A 20,853-nucleotide genomic window follows, 5' to 3' on the forward strand; every position below is an offset into this window, starting at 1 on the left:
TAGGTGTCGCCCGCTGCTTGTCACGCTGAGGGCAGTGCGGTGCGGCAGCCTCGAGCCAATCAGACTGTCACGCTCCAAATTTGAACGCGACGGGAAAGGTTACTTCAGTTTGTTAGCGGCCTGGCTGTCTACCGTAACATGGGAACGTCGCTTTAGCCGGCAGTGCGGGCTCATTTTCCTCTCCCTTTGGTTTGCTCAAAAAGTAAGTAAACGATAATTTGTTTAACGTGAGGAGAATCAATCGTGTGACACCGTCTGCATTACCTAAATCGCCAATATTTTCCATACTGTTTTTGAGTTGGTGATGTTAATGGTTTTTCTTATTAAATGGAAAGTATTTACAATGTGCGGTTTGGAGGATGGTGGAGACAACTTGGAAATTTGCCTTACGGGTGTTAAGTAACTCTCAAGTGCAGCAGCAGCCATGTTGACTGCCGGGGACATTTAAACATTTTGCAATAGCAGCCATGTTGACTGCCGGTCACTGGGCATTTAAACGTAACCGTCACAGCGAAGCAGTCCCTGCGCGCTCCCGCATCAGCGCGAGCGCGGACGGCCTTAGCAGTGCGGGGGGCGGGAGCGGCTCTCTGGCGCTCGGTTCGCGTAGTTTGCGCGGGCGAGTGGGATCTACAGGGAATCTGCGGGCGCAAAATTCAAACGTGTACGAGGGAGCCGGTATAACTGAGGTTGTGACGTGGACACCTTGATACTGAATAATACGTTACCATAGACCGTTTCAGAAACTACCTGCTAAAGTCAAATTCTTTTGAGTAAAATAAGAGTATTTTATAAACTAGATTTCCCCTTTGTCTATGGGAAACGAGTAATTCTGCAGCTGTAATTGTTGGCATGGTTTTTGCACGGTAATGTATAGTTTGCAGGCGATTGTTTTCTTGCTGGGTGACCGTTTAGGACGCCTACTTTTGTACGTAGCAAATGTTTCGTTGTCTAAAGGGAATACTGTCGCTGCATATGATCTGTTTTGAATATTGCATTCCGATTTACCCCCTCTATAATTTTATTTTAATTATTGCCTGTCCAGTCTAATAAACTTGATTTGTTATAATTGAACAGTGCATTGTGTATGTAATTCATTTGGTATTCCACTACAACAGCATTATCTTGTTTAAAATTCATGTTTTTCGAATATGGCTCACTTTAATTTTGATCTTTTTCAGTTAACCTTGGCAGGAGTCGGTTTAATCAAATCTGTCTGCAGCTGTTGGTCTGAATCCAGCTGCGGCCAGGAGACATGGATGAGATCTTCAGTTCGCATGTTCTCCAAAGCATTAAAAGCAAGCACAATGCATTCTGTCAGGACAGTGGATTCAGTGAAGCACCACACATCTCAGAAGCCAAGGCCAGTGAAGCTCTTTATGACACACCAAAAGAAAACCTTTCACAATACCATCCAGCTAAATTTTCATCTCATACACCTAGAAAGAATCGTCCAAAAGACTTCTTTAGGTCTGCAGAAAAAGATACCAAAGAGAGCACATTTTTAGCTTCCTATTGTGAGACTCCTAAATTACATAAAAAAGATGCTGGTCTCAGAAGACGACTTCTCATGTCTAAAGCTTCCACGGATGGTAAGACGGCTTACACAAAAACACCAGAGAGCAGGTCTTTTATGTCTGCAAGGCCTGGGACTGAAGGAGATCTGTCCACTGAAATCTTTGATTCTCCTGATACTGGGCTGTTTGAGGCATTAGCAACCAGCACTTTAAAAGCTGAAGAGATTACCTTGTCCTGCAGGAAGCGACGTCTCGTATTCTCCCAAGTGAAGTCCTCTACCCTTGAAGACGGAAGCCACAATGTTACTCAGCCTCCTCATTTTGAAGGACAGGGTACAGAATTCCTTGCAGGTGAAGCTGATCTCAGTGAAAGCATTATTTACTCGCTCCCAAACCTCCTAACCCCACAGACTCCATGTGATAGCAAGCTTTTGTTGTCTACAGATGAAACCTTCCATACTCCTGTAAATCTTGCTACAAACCTTGACAGTCTGAGTGGTTTGAGCACACCCTCGTTCACTCCGGTTTCTAAATTGGACATATCGGTTTCTGAGGACAGTGGGTTCACCTCACTAAATAAATCACAGGACTCCTCGGTGGACCATGATGGCTCATTCCAGGAACTGTTGCCTCAGTCAGCCTCCAAAACCAAGGAGACTCCAAAACTGGCCGAACTAAGGCGGCGGACCAAATTGGAACGTCAACGAAGACTACCAACACTTCGGGAGGGAGGTTCACAATCTGAGGAAGAGATCAGGGTGACTGATTTGGTGGCAGGAAAGGTAAAACCAACACCTAAGGGACAAGAGGCCTGTGCCACAGAGGAAGACCATGAACTCTTCCTGGAGAAAACTCCTATTGGAGCCACCACCGTAAAGCTTGAGGACCTCTCCCTGACACCTGCACTGCAGGTGGTACATGCCATCTGCCAGCAGACTGCCAAGTTTTTGCAGCCCCAGTTTAGCCTTGAGGAGTTGCAAATGTCACCAGAAGGTGGCCAGTCTTGTATAATGACCAACCTTCTAACAGGTCTCATAGGGAGGAAGATGGGACTCGAGAAGCTGGACATCCTCAGGGAGCTAAAGATTAGGAATCTCCAGCACATCTTGAAAAGGATTTTTAATTTGCTTTCGTCTAAAGATATCTACAGGTATTTTGAGTACTGTTTTGTAAACTTAGTAACTACGGATCAAGTTATACAAATATGTGAAAACTAACCTGTTTTACAGTTGCATCTTGTATTGTTGTGCATTTCAAGTTTTGGACAAGTGAGTAGAGTCTGGGATGAAATGATTTCACAAGATAAGATGGCGTGTCGACGGAGAAAATACTACTTGAGGGAATTAAAGATGGCACTTAAGGTAATAGCATTTGAAATATCTCCAGCTCTCATCACAAGTCATTTGATTAATACAACATGAATGGTGAAAGTTCCTGATTTGCTCCCTCTGTTTTTCGCAGCTGGGCAGTGCAGCCCATGTTCCAGACGCAGAGACGAGACTGAGTCTCCTAAGCAGGTCTCCTTTGAAGTTTGTTCAGGCCCAATCCAAACTAGCAAGCGTTCGCACACCAGTATCAGGCAGCAGCTCTGCAACCCAAGTCAGGCAGACAACGCACTCGGACAGCAAGCGGGACAAGTTCCTACAGGTGAGAGTGACTGATGTCATGGCCTGCATTGTCGGCTCAAAAGACTTTGACCAGTTAAGAGTCCCAGTAAATGTATGAATGGAATACAAGGTTGAAATCACTTAAAGGGGCAGTTCAGCCTAAAACTTAAAAAAAAAAAAAAAAAAAGTTTTGGATAGACAGCACTACAGCCTCTATCTAGAAAGTTCTGCTGGCAGTTGCTTGGTTTTTAGAGATATTGGCCATAGAAATGTAGGGCTTCTCTCAAATATAATGGGAGTGAATGGCATTGTTTCTGTGGTGATCTAAGCAATTTGAAAAATTTAGCAGCAATATATCTTGCCAAAAATCATGACCTGTTTACTCGATAAGCCACAGACTTTGTAGTAAGCAGCTTAATGTAGCAACTAATTTCTTCTCCTGAATGCCACACACCAGTCGTATCACTGCAGAAGCTATAGCTGGGGTGCTCATGCTTGTGTTTCCTGTGCAGTGATACGGTGGATTTCGTTAGAAGAAAATGGTAAGCAGATTAATGTAGGAACTACAAAGTCTGTAGATTATCTTGCGTAACCAGGCCATGATTTCTGGTAAGAGTCACTGCTGTTGGATTTTTCAAATGTATTTTTCTGGCATTTTAATCAACACAGAACGAATGCCATTCACTCCCATTATATTGGAGAACCACAGCATTTCTATGTCTAACATATCAAAAACTAGGCAACTAGCTGCAGAACAACTTAGATGGATAGATGGTACTAAGGCCTCTCTAAAACACCCATCTTTTGTCAGTTTTGGGTGAACTGCCCCTTTTTAAACACAGTGATTTGCGGCCCCAGCAAAATGTGGACTGCTGCATTGATTGAAAGGGTTGAGAACTGGGTTAGTAACTGTGCTTTTGGGAATTTATGCTCTTGTCCTGCAGGTTGCCAAAACCCTCTTCCATGATGAGTGCCTCAAACCATGTCCAAGATGTCAACATCCTGCCAAGTGCCACTCCTTCAGGGGGGAGGGCCTCTGTACTCAGGAAGACTGTGTCTACCGGTTTTGCACCTGGTGTATGTGTGCTTATCACGGGTCCAGAGAGTGTGCGAGCGGGTCGGCCAAACGTCATGGCAAGAAGGAAGTGGTGCCAGGAAGTGCTCAGAGCAGACGCAGCCTCAGAAGGTTGTGAGAGATGCTGTCTGTGTCGTGGGTTTGGGGGACAGTTTGTGTATGTCTGCTTACCGTTGGAGTTTTTTTATAGTTTGGTTTTATGTGTTTTTAAATTATGAATCTGAGACGTCTTGGGAGAAATCGCTGGCAATCACGCACGTTTAAATCGGTTTCTCTCCGTATCCGTAATGTACAGAATGTATTTTTTCCTTCAAACATGGTGTTGTGCATAGTTTAGTTTTTTTGTGTCTGTACATCTATACTGTTTTAATAAAGCTTGTTTTTAACATTTCATTTCAAAAGGATTTAAATTGTCAGTTTACTTATCATATACTGTAGTACTTTGTTCGAGAAATCAGAGTAGCCGAAGTGGTTTGCCAGATCCTTAATTAAATTGGAATTAATTTCCATTGAGCGTTTAAGGGTTAAACCAGATTAGTGCCGTGATAGATTCCAAATTATGTGTAACAACCTGTACGGATATTTAGATAAACTAAAATACAGATCTCTTGCAAAAGCCAGGAATAGTCATTTTATGTCACTACGACTAAAAACGTAATATCATCCTGGAAATCCATGTCATAGACTGTCATCTAATGCGCATTCAGTGTTAAATGTAGAATATTTTGTCGTAAAATGCCAGTGGTTCAAAATGTCTTTCCCTGATAGACGTTGAAATGCAGGGTTGCCAGCTCATGCATCTGGCGTGATACTCTTGCTTTCAGGTGCACGCAAGAAATCTCACGCCAAATCGATGTTATTCCATTATAAACCTAAAATAAGCTACATCAAAAGCGTTGGGGCAGTTTGTAAACCCTACAGACTATTCAAAAGGTAATCAAACCGTTACATACATGTAAATGCATACGCATGTGTGTGCTGACTTGTCTCGAATTGAAAATCTCACTCCAGCCAGCTGATCAAAGTTGGCAACCCTGGAAATGACTGACTGAGTGGGACATGAGCCGCAGACGCGCCGGTTTATGGGCTTGTAGTCGGGGCTTGTCCGAGGTTCCCCGAATGACTGCGCTCACCTCCATAGCAACCTCCGGGCAGCCGACATTTACACGCGGCTGCCGAGGCGAAGGGCGGCTTTCGGCTCTGCCTACCGTCCGGTGACCAACGACCCCTGCAACTTCCCAGCATTTCCCCCAAAAAGGTCTAAATTTCAACCACAAACTTCATGCGGCTACAAAATGCTTAAGATTCTTACTACAGGTAAAACAGCGGCCCGCACTTTGACTTGGGGGAATAACATTCGTTTTTTAATTTTAAGTTTTAATGAAATATCAGATCACTAATGTGTATTATGTTTTTGAAGATGATTAAACTTAAAATTCACTTTCTTTTCAGAACCTCCGGATATATCGGACGACAACTTTGTAAGTATTTCTCATTGTAAAGTTCTGGAAATTCTGTTAAGCGACGATTGTTGTAGAGTAAAATAATGCCTGACAAGGTAGCATGTATTTCTCTAAAAAAAAGGAAGCTTTATGGCTCTATGTAATTCCGTAAAGTTAAGTGATCTCCGGTCATCGGGAAGCCATAATACAAACCGCTCCTAGGGCTGCCGGCTAAATGTCAGTCACAGCTGTTGTAGCAACAGAAAGCAGCTCCGCAATTTCGCCGTCAGTGTGCAACGTAAAACTGCAAGAATGGCATTGACAACGAGCACACTATAAACGTACCCCAGTAAGGCCCTCACCAAATAAAGTCAAAAGATATAATCAAAACTACCGAAAAGACAGTATGGACCTGATGTTTGAAATATATTGGTTTTACAGCCTATCTAAGCTTTACTTTTTGGTACTTGTTAATCGCGTTATTATTTTCTCCTATCATTTATTTCATCTATACTCTTTAGTATTTTTTCAGGATTCAGTTTTGTATTTTTTTTCTTTCATTATTGTTTGCACCACGTTTACTTGTTTGCAGTCTTTACTGTGTCACGCTACATGTATGGCCTATGCTCTATCTACTTGCTGTATTCACAAGCATATCCCTCTGGGATCAATAAAGTTCATGTAATCGAATATACTCCTCGTTTAGGAATTCATATTAATTAAAATGTAACAGTATGTATATGTAACACTGTTCACTGGATTTATTACTGTTGTGCAGGAGTCGTACCTGGCCTCTGATGACCTCCTTGTGCACTATTTCAATGAGTTTTTAAATCTTCTGGTAAGTATGTCACTGGTACAAATGGACAGCATATCTTAGGTTTCTGTGTGTGTACCTAAAATCAGAACTGAAACAAGCTGTAGATACTTTTTTTTTTTTTTTGATTGATTGGTTGGTTGAGTTTTGGTAATGACAGCCCAGTTTTGTAGTAGGTAACCTGTAACTGAAAATATCTATTATTCATTTTCAACAGGGGCTTCCTGAACCTCTAATGTACAACAAGCACACTGGGGCTTTTGAGGTGGTCAGTGATGTTGCAGAGTCTGTATCGAAGAGGATAAAGTCTGCACTGTTAAAGTATAAATCTGACCCACTCCTCAACAGAACATCACTTCTCCCCGACTCCTTGCCTGACAATACCTACACAGTGCAGGTGGGTTCATGTGGAACAGACACACACTACAGCTTCTCTCTAAGGAAAGAGTCTGGCTGTTTACCGCAGACCAGGAAAAAATGTCAGGTTTTCTTACAAGACCGTGATTATTTTTATGGTTCTTGCGGCAACTTTGTTTTCCAGTGTTTGGATCGAGAACAAGGAGTGCAGTGGATAAAGAAAGAAAGGCTTCCTTTATTTCTGAAAAGTGATTACTACTTTGAATACAGGTAATAAACTGCAAAGCGATTACTACTTTGAATGCAGGTAATAAACTGCAAAGCGATTACTACTTTGAATACAAGTAATAAACTGCAAAGCGATTATTACTTTGAATACAATTGATAAACTGCAAAGCGATTACTACTTTGAATACAGGTCATAAACTGCAAAGCGATTACTACTTTGAATGCAGGTAATAAACTGCAAAGCGATTACTACTTTGAATGCAGGTAATAAACTGCAAAGCGATTATTACTTTGAATACAGGTGATAAACTGCAAAGCGATTATTACTTTGAATACAGGTGATAAACTGCAAAGCGATTACTACTTTGAATACAGGTGATAAACTGCAAAGCGATTACTACTTTGAATACAGGTGATAAACTGCAAAGCGATTATTACTTTGAATGCAGGTCATAAACTGCAAAGCGATTACTACTTTGAATGCAGGTAATAAACTGCAAAGCGATTATTACTTTGAATGCAGGTCATAAACTGCAGTATTCCAAGTGGACTTTCTGTTTGCACCACACAAATACACTTCCATGGGAGCACTGTTTCAGAGTTCCTGGTCATGCCGTCATATTTCCTGAATGTTTCCACTCGTGGTTCTTATTCTTTACTACTGCCCCATGCTTCCTATTAAGAAATGGCATATTGCTCGTTACCATCTGTTCCCGACGTTCTGCTGCAGGCTGGCTAAACTGCTGTCTCAGGTGGACAGTGTCAGCTCGAGTCAGAGTCTGCTGGTGGACCCCATGTATCGGCCCTGGGCAGCGAGCCCAGAGACCCAAGCCTGTTCCTCAGGGAAAGACGGGAACAGATTACTCATGACGATGCACTACGCCTCCCTCCGCCAGGTAATCAGGGTACTCGATTGCACCGTAATTAATCTCAGCATTGAAGACTGGTGCTGTAACAATGTTAATAGAACTTATTTGGATTAGCTGGCTAAAAATGGCAGCAGCTAGTTATGGACATGGCCTTGTTACTTGAAGGATGTTGGTTCAAGTTTCAAAAGGGGGTCTGCTGCTGTACCCTTGAGGAAGACCTTAACCTGGAATCTGGTCTAGTAAAATATCCAGCTGTATAAATGGAAATTAACTGGCAAACCGACATCTAAGAAATCTATGGTTCAAATGTAAAGAACATATTTTTCCATTTTGACTTTTAACAATAGTGCTCTTGTTCTAATTAGGTATATAATTAGATTTCTTTATGGAAAACAAGCCTGGCTTGTCAGAATTCAAATCTGTCCCCACAAAATTTAATACCCAGCCACCAATCAAAAATGTATGCCAGTGAACTGGCAAGAGTATGGATATTTTTTATTTTTTTGTTTGGGTAACAAAGTCTTCTGATTTCACTCATTAGAGGCAGAATGAACATCATGCACTGTTGGAAAACCAACTGGTCTCTTTGTATGTTTCATAAAAGGCAACCAAGCAATAAACGGCAATAACTTTAAATATCAAACAGTTGTCCTCTTCAGCTGAAACATATAAAATTATCCAGTTTTTGCATTTCAGAGTTTTTCTGCATCTGTTCCAGAGGTCAATTTAAATGACTTTTTATGAAGAAATATTTATAGGTAGGATTTATTTTTATATAATAATAGGCAGCGTGATTTTTAATTTTTTTTACCTTCCGTATATCGTGCTTCTCTCAGCGGTTAAAAGAATGTAATAAAATGGAAACTCCTGAATAAATGTCATTAGCGCTTTATTTTAATGATCTCTTCTGATTAACATCAGCATGTTTTATGTTCATATGAGCCATAACAGAACCTGGCAATGCCCTGTAGTTGGCGTGACAGTGATCGCGGCTCGCAAAGTGTTTTCTAATGTCGGAAGGCACATGACCTCACCACACGGTTAGGACCTGGGGACCACAGCACATGCAGCTGGGCTAAAAAAATGCAAATGCAATCCTTGCAGTTTGGCACATGTGTTCACCATTACTGCCACAACAGAGTCGTGTTCCATCACTGTAGAACAACTTAGACTGGTTACAATTAACAGCATTTGACCGTTACTGAGCGGGAGACATGAGAGTGTAGACATGCTGTCAGATGCCTCTTGCCTTTTTACCATGTTAGTTTTAGGCTTTATACAGCTTATGATACCTGGCTTTGGAGTTTAAATAGCTGTTATAAAGTAACCTGAAATTGACCTGACAACATTATGAGGCTGCTATCAAATATATTAAAATGTTTGACGGGAATGCATTTGCCTGGGTTTCACAGAACTTAAAGGTTGCATTGTAATTTGTAATCTTGTGAATGTACATCCCACTGTGACTGGTATCCGTGATTGTTTTTCACTGGATAAGCAGAGTCAGGCCTTGCTGAGCACCCAGTCGGTCCAGGAGCTTGAGTGTTACCTGAAGGAAGGAGGTCCACTCAGCCCAGCAACAGACCCTGCTAGCAGCCATGGATTCCCACCACCCTCCTCTAAAAGCCCAGAAATGGAACGGCCCACCTTTGCCTCCTTGCTCTTGGAGCGTGAAACACAGAAGCAGAAGCACATCAAACCTATGGAGACCAGGTTGACCGCCATCACCTCCAGAAGCAGTGGAGCTACGGCGGACGTGGGAACATCTTTTGCTCAGGGGGTCCTAAGGGGTGCTGTGTCAGAGGAGGAAGGTAAACAGAACTGCAAGGCTTATGGGTCAAGGTCATCACTGCAGGAACCAACAGAGCCATGTGTTGAAAACCTCCTTGGTGGGGCCCCAGTCACTTACCCTACTCAGCCAGCAGAGGAGAGTGTAACCTCAGAGACGGTCAACAAGGAAGACGAGAGTCACAATGACTATAGTCTCCTTGATGATGACCTCCATGACTCCAATTATGGCCTAGAGGAATTTAAAAGCTTTCTGCAGGGAACACCAGGCGAGAAACTCTTCTACCTTTGGATGGATATTGAACGACTAAAAACTCTTCAGAACCAACATAGCAAAAACAGGTATCTTATTGTTGTGTTTGAAGTAAATTGCTGTTAAACAAAATGTTTATGCATTTTTATATCTGGTCTCTTTCCTAAAAGGGGATACAGATTCAAGATTCTTGTTTATTGTGTGCATCCCTGGGACAGACACCTGGTTCAGATGAAAGACCAGTACTTGCTGAGCGCTGGACCCTACACACTGAGTGTGGAGCTGCTGTCCAGGTTGGGAATAACCAGCACCCTCTGCTGGAGGGAGGACAAATTACATCTTGTCCAGGCAGAGATAACAAAGTCCCTGCTCCTCTACTGGTTAGAACCAAAGTCCTGTTACCCAATAAACTGCCGTACTTATGATGGCTTTAAGTTTAATTTTCTTTCTCTTATTTTGTGATGGTTTTTCTTTTAACTTTCGCTAATAAAACACAGCTTTACATTGCTGTCATCCTGCTCAGGTGCCCAAGGTTCTGGATGGTCTGCTCAACCCGAAGTGAAGGCAGCGTGCTTCATATGAGGCTCTGGAAAGAGCAGCAGCTGTGGCCACCAGCACACTTTGACCCTTACCCTGGGGCCCTCGCCGTATGCTATGGGCAGCACCGTCACCCCATGTCCTGGAATGCTCCCTCTGTTCGTCAGCAAGTAGAATTAGTCCAAACCCTAGAGAAGTATTTAGAGCTGTTCTTAGTGCAGTCCCACATGCACATTAATGAATGTCATTGTGTTTCTGCGCCTTGCATTGACTCTTTGTTTGTTACTCTGGTTTAATGGAATTTAGCAGAGAGCCTGCAGTGGTTTTGCTGGTCATCTTGATGCCTGTGTGTGGTGTATGTGTCAGACTTCACCAGTGCTGACTGGGAAAGCTGATTTCCAGTGGAGGCCCCTCAGGCTGCCGAAGCGTTCAGCATGGACTGTGTGTCTGGAGCCTGTGTCAACCAGTACACATCCCATAATGCCCTGGGCACCTTCAATCAAGTGCCTGTCAAGTGCTGTTGAGTCCACTTTAGAGGAGATCCCACCCTTAGATCACAGTGCAAAGAGGATGATGCAGATCATTGAAGAGCCAGAGGTAGGCCAACAACGCTGAGAATACTCTGTTACTACTGCTACTATTACTACTATTACTACCGCTGGTACTCATGCTTGTAGTACTGCTGTTGTTGCAGGTATTGTTGATCATGGCTATATTTCTATTGTATTGCAATTGTACTGCAGCTGCTTTATGAAGTTGTGAATTGATTCTGAACACTGCTAACAGTGAGCTGGGGACCTTGTATCACAGCTTTTGTGGCTGATGGCTCTCTGTATGTTCCTGTGTGTGTCTGGGGGTGCGCACTCTCAGGCTGGTGGTGACAGCACGGACGACATGCTGCGGGCCTTGCACTGTGAGCTGCAGGCGGGGTTCTGCTTCCTGCGCTTCTGTGAGCGTTCAGGAAACCAGGTACTGGCCAAGCAGCGGTTGCCCACGGATTGGCCGAGAAGGCAGCCATGTGGATGGCTTAAGGTCTGTGGCCTCAGAGGTCTAGCTATGCACTGGGCTATACTGAGGGCCAGCTGGATAAATACAGACGTATGAATGTGATAAAATATGATCACTGAAATGCAGACTGATCTGACTGGTCAACGTTGTCTTTGGAAGGGAATGAACGTCAATTCCGCCAGAGAAACACCCCATAACTATCTGTACCGATTGTGATGCTCTGGTTCAGGTTCTGACATTGAGCTTTCTCTGCAGCTGTGGCAGAATGCCATCCATTTTTGGTCTGACCTGCAGAGGTACCATAGTCTGTTCTTCCTGGATGGGCCTGATCCCTTCAAACTGCAGCGGCAGGCACAGGTGGGTTTCGCCTGCATGGGGAACTGTGAGTGGGATGTGCAGGATCTTTTGGAGCATGGCATTGTTGAGAGTGGTGGGGGAAAAGTCACATGACCTGAGAGTGCTAATCAGAAAGGCCTGATCCACCTATTGACTGTGTGTTGATGAATTTTGACCCCTCTCAGTTCCTGTACGCCACATACCTGTGCTCCAAAGCACAGATGAACATTGGGGCCGGGGAAGACTGCAGGCGGCTGGTGTATGCTGGTCTGACTCCGCCCTTTGAGGAGTTATTTGACCAAGCGGAAGAGCATGTTTTGGCTGTTCTTCAGGAGCCATGGAGACTGCTGGTTGCCGAGGAAGCCTCTGCCTTTAAAAGGGTCTGTACCCGCTGTCAAAGGTCATGACCTTCACTTACATTATGTCACTGGCTTTGTTGGCATTTCACAGCATTTGTTTTTAAGATCAGCTGACCCACATATTTAAGGTAGTATGCCTGGAAGTGAACTTGAAACCAGGGTGTGTTTTACTTTTTTGCATCCCAGGTTGGGTTGCAGAAGTCGACCCGGTATGTGGACACACCACACTACAGGAAATTGCAGGCTTTACACAGGAAGTACCAGAGCAGACTGAAGCAGGTGAGCCCCCTGGTGGTTGCTGGCAGTTCTGCAGATGATTGTCTTGTTTCCATCATTTTGGATCTCAGCCCCTAACATGTCTGTGCAGAGCATACTGGAAGAGGACCAGCCTCCGCCTCAAGAGCCAGTCTTAAAAGACCCCGACTTGTGGGAGAAGGTTCCAGAGGAATTCCGTAGATACCGTTTTGGGTCCATATTGCGCCACCGTCTGGAAATCCAACACTTCCAGTCCTTCCTTGAGGAGAACTCTGCCATGTAGGGGTTACTGTCATGTCTTCCATAGAAACTGAGCACCTTGAAAGATATTTACTGATTTAAGATGTGATCACCCTGAGTTTGCCGAGTTTACACAACCATGTTGTTTCCTGTGGTGAAAATTGCGATTAGGTGTTTCTAAAACATTGAGTGAAGACATTGACCTAAATCGCCAGAAGAAACAGAAGCTGTAAATGACTTCCAGTCAAACCTGCGGGTTAGGATGCCGTACCTGTGACAGGAAGGTCGCAGGTTTGAATCTCAGAGTGATTTCACCATTGGGCACCTGGGCAAGCCCCTTAATCCCCAATTTCTCTGGTGATCATCTCACCCAGCCTTCCCAACTGTACGCTGCTTTTGATGAAGTATGTGCTAGATCAGGGGTCTCCAACTCCGGTCCTGGACAGCTAATCTCCAGTAGGTTTTCTATCCTACCTGGCTTCTGATGAGCCACACTTGTTCTGGGTATTTAACCGGAGAACAGGTGTGGCTCATCAAGGTGCTAGATAAAGAGAGATGTAACCTATCAGGACTGCTGTCGTTTAGGGACTTGGTCAGAGGGGTTTTGTTTAATTCTCTTAAAAGCAGCTAACTAGCTCTGTGTGGAATTTGCATTGTGGCATTTTCATTCAGCAGATGTCACTGTTACTCTCACTGAGCTTTTAATATTACCCGCTTCTCCTGGTAATTAATTCCCACAGCATGTGTATTTGTCTGGCATAAAGCTGACTTTAAATGATACAGTTTGCTCAAACATATTGTTTCAAGACGGTTAACAGTGGTTAAATGTGGGTTATGGGGCACCTGAAATTATTTTGGCCAAAACGTTACGCTTGGATTTGAATTGTGTGTTTTCTTTGTGCACAGCACGGACCTGGCCTGCTGGTTGGATGTTGAGCAGTTTCGGAAGATTCCTCAGAAGGACAAAGCGCAGAGGGAGGACAGCTGTAAAGCGTTCAGGAGCAAATACCTGAACAGGAAGTACTACTTTGGGCCCGGCAGCCCAGCGAGCAGAGAGGAACAGGAAGAGGTCAGGCTTAGTCTCACGTTTTCTCATCAGATTCTGTTTCTGCCCTCAAGAAATGCCTTGATTCCTCTACTAGCCTGATGCCTCTTTGCACTTCCTGAATGTTGCACTCCTGGTTAGTGAATCGTCTTATTAGGCTGCTGCCTTGTTAGAAGTTGTTGTGTCTCTCCTGCTCTAATACTGCTTACGCTGTACCTGGCCGTTCACTGGAAGCTCAGCCTAGCTGCACTTGCGCCTCACTGACTCCTTGACAGTAGGTATGTTTGCAAAGTGCTATTTGCCTCACTTGCATGTCACTTGAGACAAAAGTCTCTGCTAAATATGTAAATGTTTTATTCAAGCAGTCTGCCTGGTTTCGGCCCACAATTAGCTGAATTGGAATCTCTAAATTGCCCATAATGTGTGATTGTGTATGCATGTCCTGTGATGGACTGGATGAATGATTTGGGCTGCTAATATTGGATAAACATCAGGACCTCCCCTTGGCTTCACCGGGGAGGCCTAGTGGTGGGTGTGCGGTCTTGTCTTCCTCGTACTCTCGTGCCCTTTCCTGCATCTGTTTTTCAGGTTTGGGGTTAAGAATTTACTGTTAGTTAATTAATACAATGATAGTGCCATAAGCGTTTGTGTCTGTGTCTGTGTGTGTGTTTGGGCTGTGCTTTCCCTGCGTTTATCTGCTGTGTGGATATCAGATGAGTCGCCTGTGCGGCGGCTGGGGGCGGATCCTCCGCGGCCGCCTCTCGGCGCTGGCGCTGGCGGAGGTGCAGAGCCAGGCAAGGCGGCGCATCGACAGGAAGTGGCTGCCCCTCTTCCTGGCCACTCCGCAGTTTGTGGAGCGCCGGAGGTCACAGGTGGGGTAAGCCTCCGGTGTGGGTGGGCATTGAGAACAAGGGAAGTTTACATGCAAGACTGGAGGGGGGGTTGCCGTATATAATCTCCACATTACATCAGCCTCACAATAGCATGATGGAAGGCAATGACTGTCATACAATTTATTCAATATATATATATGAATTTATACTACTGCCTCGAGAGAAAGTGAAAATGCCACCTACCAATATATAGACACTCCTCTACTTACGAATGAGTTGCGCTCTGAACGGCCCTTTGGTAATGTTTGTAAGTCGTTATTAAGGGTATACTCAAGTACAAAGAACTGGGATGCTAGGAGTACACGCTACGCTGCTGCGCGGCGGGAGTAGCGGCCAGAAGGCGTACTTAGGTGGAATTGGCGCTGCGGACAGGAAATGGGAACTCAGTGAACACAATTTGGACTTACAGTCCTCTTCGTTCATATGTCTGAAAGTTCGTAAGTTGAAGGCTTGTAAGTAGAGTGTCTGTATAGCTAATATTGATTGTATATCACATAATATATTAATACTTATATTGCAAATTAGTTATGTAAATCCTGTAGGGGGTGTCATGTGGGTAGTACTGCTAGCTCATATGTCCAGGGTTGGAGGTTGAGTTTTCAGGTTCTCACATGTAAGACAATAATGAGAGACTGAGTAAGGGGGATGCCTTGCATTATGGCAGAATACTGCACTGCAGAGGTGCTGAGATACGGTGTTCTGCTGCAGGTAAAGGAGGTGGAGGACCAGATGTTTTCTCGGAACCGGAAGAAGAAGGAGATGTGGAAGGTGAGGCCCGGCAGCATTTGAAGGTGTGCAGGAAGGACACCCTGCCAGCAGCCAAACACAGCGCTTTAATGGCCCTGCAGCTCACGGACAGTGCTTGGATGGCGACCTCCAAAGAGATCCTGGTCTTCCGCAAGGCACTGCTCAACCCGGTCACCTGCCGGCAGTTTCAGCACTTTGTGTCCCTCAAGGGGGACTTCCTGGAAAACGGGGTGCTCTTTTGGCTGGAGGTGCAGAAGTACAAGGTACATCCCCTATCGCAGAGCATGTGCACGCACTGCACTGCACTGCACACTGCGAGTGATCAGTGTGGTGGAAAAGTCAGATCTCAACAGGTTAACAAACAAGCAGGAGAAGAGGTCATTTTAATGCTAGGTTAGTTTTTGCTTGCATACGAACTGAGTCTCACCGGTTTGGTTCCACTGCAAGTCATGACAGGTTAAATACTTTATAGTGACACATGACATCCATACATTTCACTTTGATTGGTCAAATTAACTTTCTGGCCACTCCTGTTGCTTAACTTGTCTCCACACCCAGGATGGATCGATCTTCTCTTTCCCAAATTCTGTTTAGCAATCTCAGTGGTTTGTAACATTTTTGCATAAGCAGTCTTGTGTGTTTTTATTTCCATAATCTATTTAGCACATGAATCAGTTTTGTAATATGGCATTTATACATTTATTTAGTTCATGAATACTGTATCACTCTCTTGCTTTCAAATCAAACGTTTCTTCCTATGTCTGAATGCCCCCAGGAGCTGCACCACTCGCACTCAGATGAAGCCACCATCCAGAAGAAGGTGGATGCTATCATCAGTTGCTTCATTGATTCCTCCATCCCACCAGCGCTGCAAATCAGCATCCCGGCTGGGCAGGCGCAGGACATCCTGCAGCGCAGGACGGAGCTGGGGCCCTATGTGTTCAGAGAGGCCCAGGTCTGGGAGTGCTGGTTTGTGGATAAATGCTGTCGTTAAGGCAGTGTTTCTCAGTCCGGTCCTCGGGAACCCCCAGGCAGTCCACAAAAACGCAGACTGTCTGGTGGTCCCCAAGGCCAGGGTTGGAAAACATTTGAGTTAAGAGAACATTCTGGAATCTTGGAGATCAAGGATAATGTGTGATTAAGTGGACAAAACTGTCTAGAGTTGGATCAGCAGATCTCCTGAATCATATATATAGGACATAAAAAAGAACATACTACTTTGAATATGCAGCATACATTTTTTGCTAATTTTTCAAATTCTCTTACTATTATTAATGAACCAGTTCTGACAATACAAGCACAATATTCAAGTGCGTATCCAGGACTGCTAAAATGTCCCTTTATAAAGACTGTGGTCCAGCTGGACCGGGTCTTTGTGCTGACAGCTCCCTCTGGTGTTCGGTTTTGTGATTACACAGATGACGGTCCTGGGTGAGCTGTTCAAGCTGTGGCCACAGTTCCTGGCTTTCAGGAGCAGTGTGGAGGATGCACAGGTGCTCCCCCTGCTGGAGAGCAATAAGGAAGCACAGCAGTGGGAAATGAAGCGGCAGAGAGAAAGGAAACAGGCACAGGTAAGAGGCTATAGGTCCAATACTGCAATAGGGTGCATCTCTGATTTAAAGGGGAAAAAAACTGTTCATAAGTGATTTAAAAGATTGTGAAGTTAAGGGGCCACAGTTTAAGTAGTCACAGTATTTATCAGTTCTGCGATTTCTCTTTGCCGATAACCAGGAGGAGGCGAACAGGCAGAATTTGAGCTTTGGTGAGGGTCTGCTGGGGGATTCCGGCAGCCAGGAGGACTTGACAATGGGGACAGGAAGCAGCGACTCGACGCTGCCCACGCGGCCGGTGAGTGAGCCGCGGTGGCCAGCTCCCATCTCCTCCTCTCTCCCGCTTTCTCATTTGTCTTTAATTCACTCCCTCCCAGGTGTCCTGGTCCTATTCCAAGTACATGGTAGCGCTAGAGCAGGAGCGGCTGCTTCTCAGGAGACATGTGCGGCCGGAGCAGGAAGCGGACACCATCCCCAGAACAGGTCCGCACATGCTCACCACATCAGAAATGGTCCTCAGGCTGAAACGATCCATGGTTTGGACTGACAGCCTTCCCTTAATACAGCTCACCATCAGTTAGAGTATGTATATCACTTTACTATATCATACTTCAAAACAGTATCAAGGCTGAAGATAACAGCATAGCCATGTACTTGCAGGCTGGCTTTAGCTTTCCTCTTACCAAAAAAATCAGTGTTTTTTTTTCTTCAGATGCACGTTATCCATCAGCACCATAGAAAAATATCCTTTAAACATAAGAAGAAACCCTACCAAACTGCACACAGCCATATTTATCCATCCTATCCCTTTGTATCCCACACTCTGCATCAGGAAAGCATGGTTTTTATTTTTCCAGCTTAGTTCCAGCAAATTAAATGTAGCCTTGTCTTTGTTTCTTCATGGTGATGTTGTGTAACAGCAGAAAGACACGAGCGTGGATCTGTGTGGCCACTGAACTGAACAGGGAAGGGGGGGGGCGGGTTAAACCGACGTTGGCATCACAGAGCATGTGGCACGTTACAAAGCCGAATGACCGCTGCCGCTTCAGGACGCCAGCTCTGTCCCCTCTAGCAAAGAGGCACGCAGGACAGAGCAGAGCCTATGACTAATCTGACAGGATGTTTGCAGTCCATTCTGTACAGATGTGCCATGAAAGCAGCGTAACCCAACCGCTAAAGAGCGACACTGACCACTATTTGACAGGTATGGAGAATGAGCTCTTCCGGAGGTCGCTGTCCTCCTGGCCTGTTAGGGAGTGGGGATGGAGGGGGCCGTGTCTCTGGTGGGTGCGGGCGGGCGGACATCCTGACAGCATGGAGCACTGCAGCTCCTCACCCCTGACCTGCCTTCCTGTCCGGCCCCTCCTGCTGCAGAACCGCCTCCTGGGTGCAATGGTCAGTGGAAGGGCACGAGGCGCCGCCGGGGCCGGATCTCCATCCCGCCGCCGGTCCATGGCCAAGTTGCCCTGGATGCTCCCGCCTGCTGCTGACTCCAGCTGCTGGGGAGATCGATGGCAACACAAGTGGAGAGATGGAGCAGAGAGAAAGGAGAGGCAGGATGCTACCAGCTCCGGCCCACACACAGCGGTCCCCAGTGTAATTCCATTGTTCAGAAAGGGTTCCCTGTTCCTCTAGAATGACCATCAACCTCTCGCCATTCCTACTTCCACACCATACGAACAGTATAAAGAAATGCTTCATGTGGAGATAGAAAACGGATTTAAACGTGAGGATCTGGCTGTACAGTAAAACCTCGGATTGCGAGTAACTTGTTTTTTCAAGATGAGCAAAAATTTATGAACTTCAGCTTCATAAACGAGCGAGGTCTTGCAATACGAGTATTATGTATATGCATTTTTACATGAATATTTTTGGAACGAATCATCTGAGTTTACATTATTTCTAATGGGAAAATTCGCTTTGATATACGAGTGCTTTGGATTACAAGCACGTTTCTGGAATTATGCTCGCAATCCAAGGTTCTACTGTATATGACAACTTTGTCACCTTTTCAATATTAAAATATATCGGTCTTAATGCCATTTTTCATTGGCTCACTTTAGGTAGGTAAAAGTTGCTGCAATGTTTATTTGGGAACAATGCAATCGTGAATGGGAATTGGTGTGTTAGTCTAATCCACCTGAAGACTGTATAAACGTGTAGTAAGCGTAACGTTTCACTTAATCAGTCTCTTCAATTTCTGGTTAGCTGCTTTACTGAAAAGAAGTGAGGCTGAGTAGTGCTCCCTGTGACGGTCTGCAAGTCATATCACAGAGAACAGCCTATGGCGCCCCCCAGTGGCAAACGTTCTAGAACATGAAGACTAAAGGGAAAGTAAACATTCTAGAAGGCTGAAACTAAAGGCAAAGCAAATATACTGGAACAGAGAATAAGACGATAGCAAAATCTTTGGAATAACCAGACTAAAGAGAAAGCTAACATTCTACAATGCTGAGACGAAAGGGCAAGAAACAGTGTAGAACACTGCGACTAAGGGAAAGCAAATGTTTTAAAACACTGAGACCAGAGAGCTAATGTCGGTCTTGGAACAGCACCAGTAGCCTGAATGAAACAAAAATGTACACAAGACAGTCTAATTTTGTAACCTACCTGTAACAAAATTAATACTTGTGCAAAATTTGAATCCCGCGTATTTTTTAATTACTATAGCCCCAAGCATGAAAACTTTTTACACAAAGTATCAACTGAACATTTCATAAATTTGCTAAAATAAATTTATAATGTTAACTTTGATCAATTTAATCAAAAACACATAGTGGTATTCTTATCTTGAAATGTCATCCTTATAAACAATTATTGGATACCCAAGTACACAGAAATATATGGTATTTACTTTTTTTTTTAAATAATTCTCACCTTTAAGTTACTTCATTTTATTAGAATTAAATATGCAAATATGTAACTATATAAGATTGTCATCTCTATGTAAAAGCATTAGATGTTTTACAAAACCTCTCTTACATAAAGCTATCTTAGTGTCAACATTTTTAGAAAGCCAACATTAATACATTTTCTTCCAGAAAGCAGACTTGGCAAGACGAATGTAAAAAAATTATGCTAAATTTACCTAATGAGTGTGAACCACATGGCATTAATGAGAACATTCTCTGAATGGGGACCATTCTGGTGTAAGTTGGTACTGTTGTTTCTCTTCAGTAAACGATATTTATATTGCACATAAAAGGCCGTAACAGAAACAGCTGCAAGTCAGTTTGATCCGGTTACACACATCACCTGTAAACAGTGATTCTTCCTTCTGGAATCATGTGGAATAAAATGAGAAAAAGAAGCTTAAACATCCGAGCGGCAAACTGCCGGTGCGTACAGGAAAAATGTTACTGACCACCTCAAAAACCAAACATTGAAGTCTTTCCCCCCTCTCTCTCTATTACATTTTTGGTTCAAGTAGTAACTCTAAATGTCTTTTGCATAAAATGTATAAGGCCTTCTCATATCCGGCGATTTAACCTGTACTCTCCAAACAGGAGAATTACGAGAGCTAAAATGTTGAGGAGGAGGAGTGTGTTCAGGGAATCAGCGGTGAGCTTGGCTGGTGCGGGGGGAGGACAGGCGACCACCCCTCCCCCCGATCAGTGGAAGCCTATGCGTAAGGCCTTGTTCTTGACCATGGTGAACTTGCTGACGAAGACGCGAGCAAAGGCGGGCTCTACCAGGTAGCGGTATGTCTTGGTGATGGCAGCTGGGGGCTCAGCGGGGGTGACCGGGGGCTGCTGTGAAGCCATACCCGACAGGGACAGGTGCTGGGAGGCCCGGGTCACGTACTCCACCAGCCGCTGGTACTGCTGCTCCGTGAGACGCTCCCGGCCACCGTCGCCCTGCGGGGACAGGGGTGGGGACCCAGTTCATTCCTGGCCTTCTGGAAAGTTCCCATCTAAGGACCCACTTACAGTG

The 20,853-nt window shown here is 44.6% G+C and overlaps 3 protein-coding genes across 17 annotated transcripts in view; 2 read left to right on the plus strand and 1 right to left on the minus strand.

Annotated features, from left to right (window-relative positions):
* Positions 1-49: 49 nt before the first annotated feature.
* fbxo43 (F-box protein 43) lies at positions 50-4,589 on the plus strand. Its single transcript, XM_023815603.2, has 5 exons — positions 50-202; positions 1,179-2,664; positions 2,773-2,875; positions 2,976-3,161; positions 4,066-4,589. The coding sequence occupies exons 2-5, from the start codon at positions 1,253-1,255 to the stop codon at positions 4,312-4,314; spliced, it is 1,950 nt and encodes a 649-aa protein (XP_023671371.1). The 5' UTR covers positions 50-202; positions 1,179-1,252; the 3' UTR covers positions 4,315-4,589.
* Positions 4,590-4,674: 85 nt separating this feature from the next.
* On the plus strand, positions 4,675-20,279 carry LOC111844046 (regulator of G-protein signaling 22). 2 transcript variants are annotated; one of them, XM_023812147.2, is made up of 24 exons: positions 4,675-5,513; positions 5,649-5,677; positions 6,417-6,479; positions 6,673-6,852; positions 6,997-7,082; positions 7,771-7,936; positions 9,411-10,039; positions 10,169-10,330; positions 10,474-10,645; positions 10,854-11,084; positions 11,358-11,456; positions 11,751-11,852; positions 12,017-12,211; positions 12,377-12,469; positions 12,558-12,724; positions 13,592-13,754; positions 14,444-14,602; positions 15,332-15,391; positions 15,472-15,633; positions 16,146-16,325; positions 16,789-16,941; positions 17,102-17,218; positions 17,298-17,403; positions 18,125-20,279. In XM_023812147.2, the coding sequence occupies exons 1-24, from the start codon at positions 5,492-5,494 to the stop codon at positions 18,553-18,555; spliced, it is 3,927 nt and encodes a 1,308-aa protein (XP_023667915.2). In that variant the 5' UTR covers positions 4,675-5,491; the 3' UTR covers positions 18,556-20,279. The 2 variants fall into 2 exon arrangements, with proteins under 2 accessions (XP_023667915.2, XP_023667923.2); XM_023812155.2 differs by having other exon boundaries at positions 9,408-10,039; positions 18,295-18,556.
* Positions 19,799-20,853, minus strand: part of LOC111844242 (intermembrane lipid transfer protein VPS13B) — a 212,138-nt gene continuing 211,083 nt past the window's right edge. For 13 of the 14 annotated variants that reach the window (XM_072716822.1, XM_072716827.1, XM_072716830.1 and 10 more), the window contains one exon: positions 19,799-20,777. In XM_072716822.1, coding sequence (XP_072572923.1) covers positions 20,532-20,777 — 246 coding nt within the window. In that variant the 3' untranslated portion in view covers positions 19,799-20,531. The remainder of the gene's footprint in view (positions 20,778-20,853) is intronic. The other variant, XM_072716832.1, reaches the window with a different exon arrangement.

This window comes from Paramormyrops kingsleyae, chromosome 9, assembly GCF_048594095.1.
Source record: "Paramormyrops kingsleyae isolate MSU_618 chromosome 9, PKINGS_0.4, whole genome shotgun sequence".
Classification (NCBI taxonomy): domain Eukaryota; kingdom Metazoa; phylum Chordata; class Actinopteri; order Osteoglossiformes; family Mormyridae; genus Paramormyrops; species Paramormyrops kingsleyae.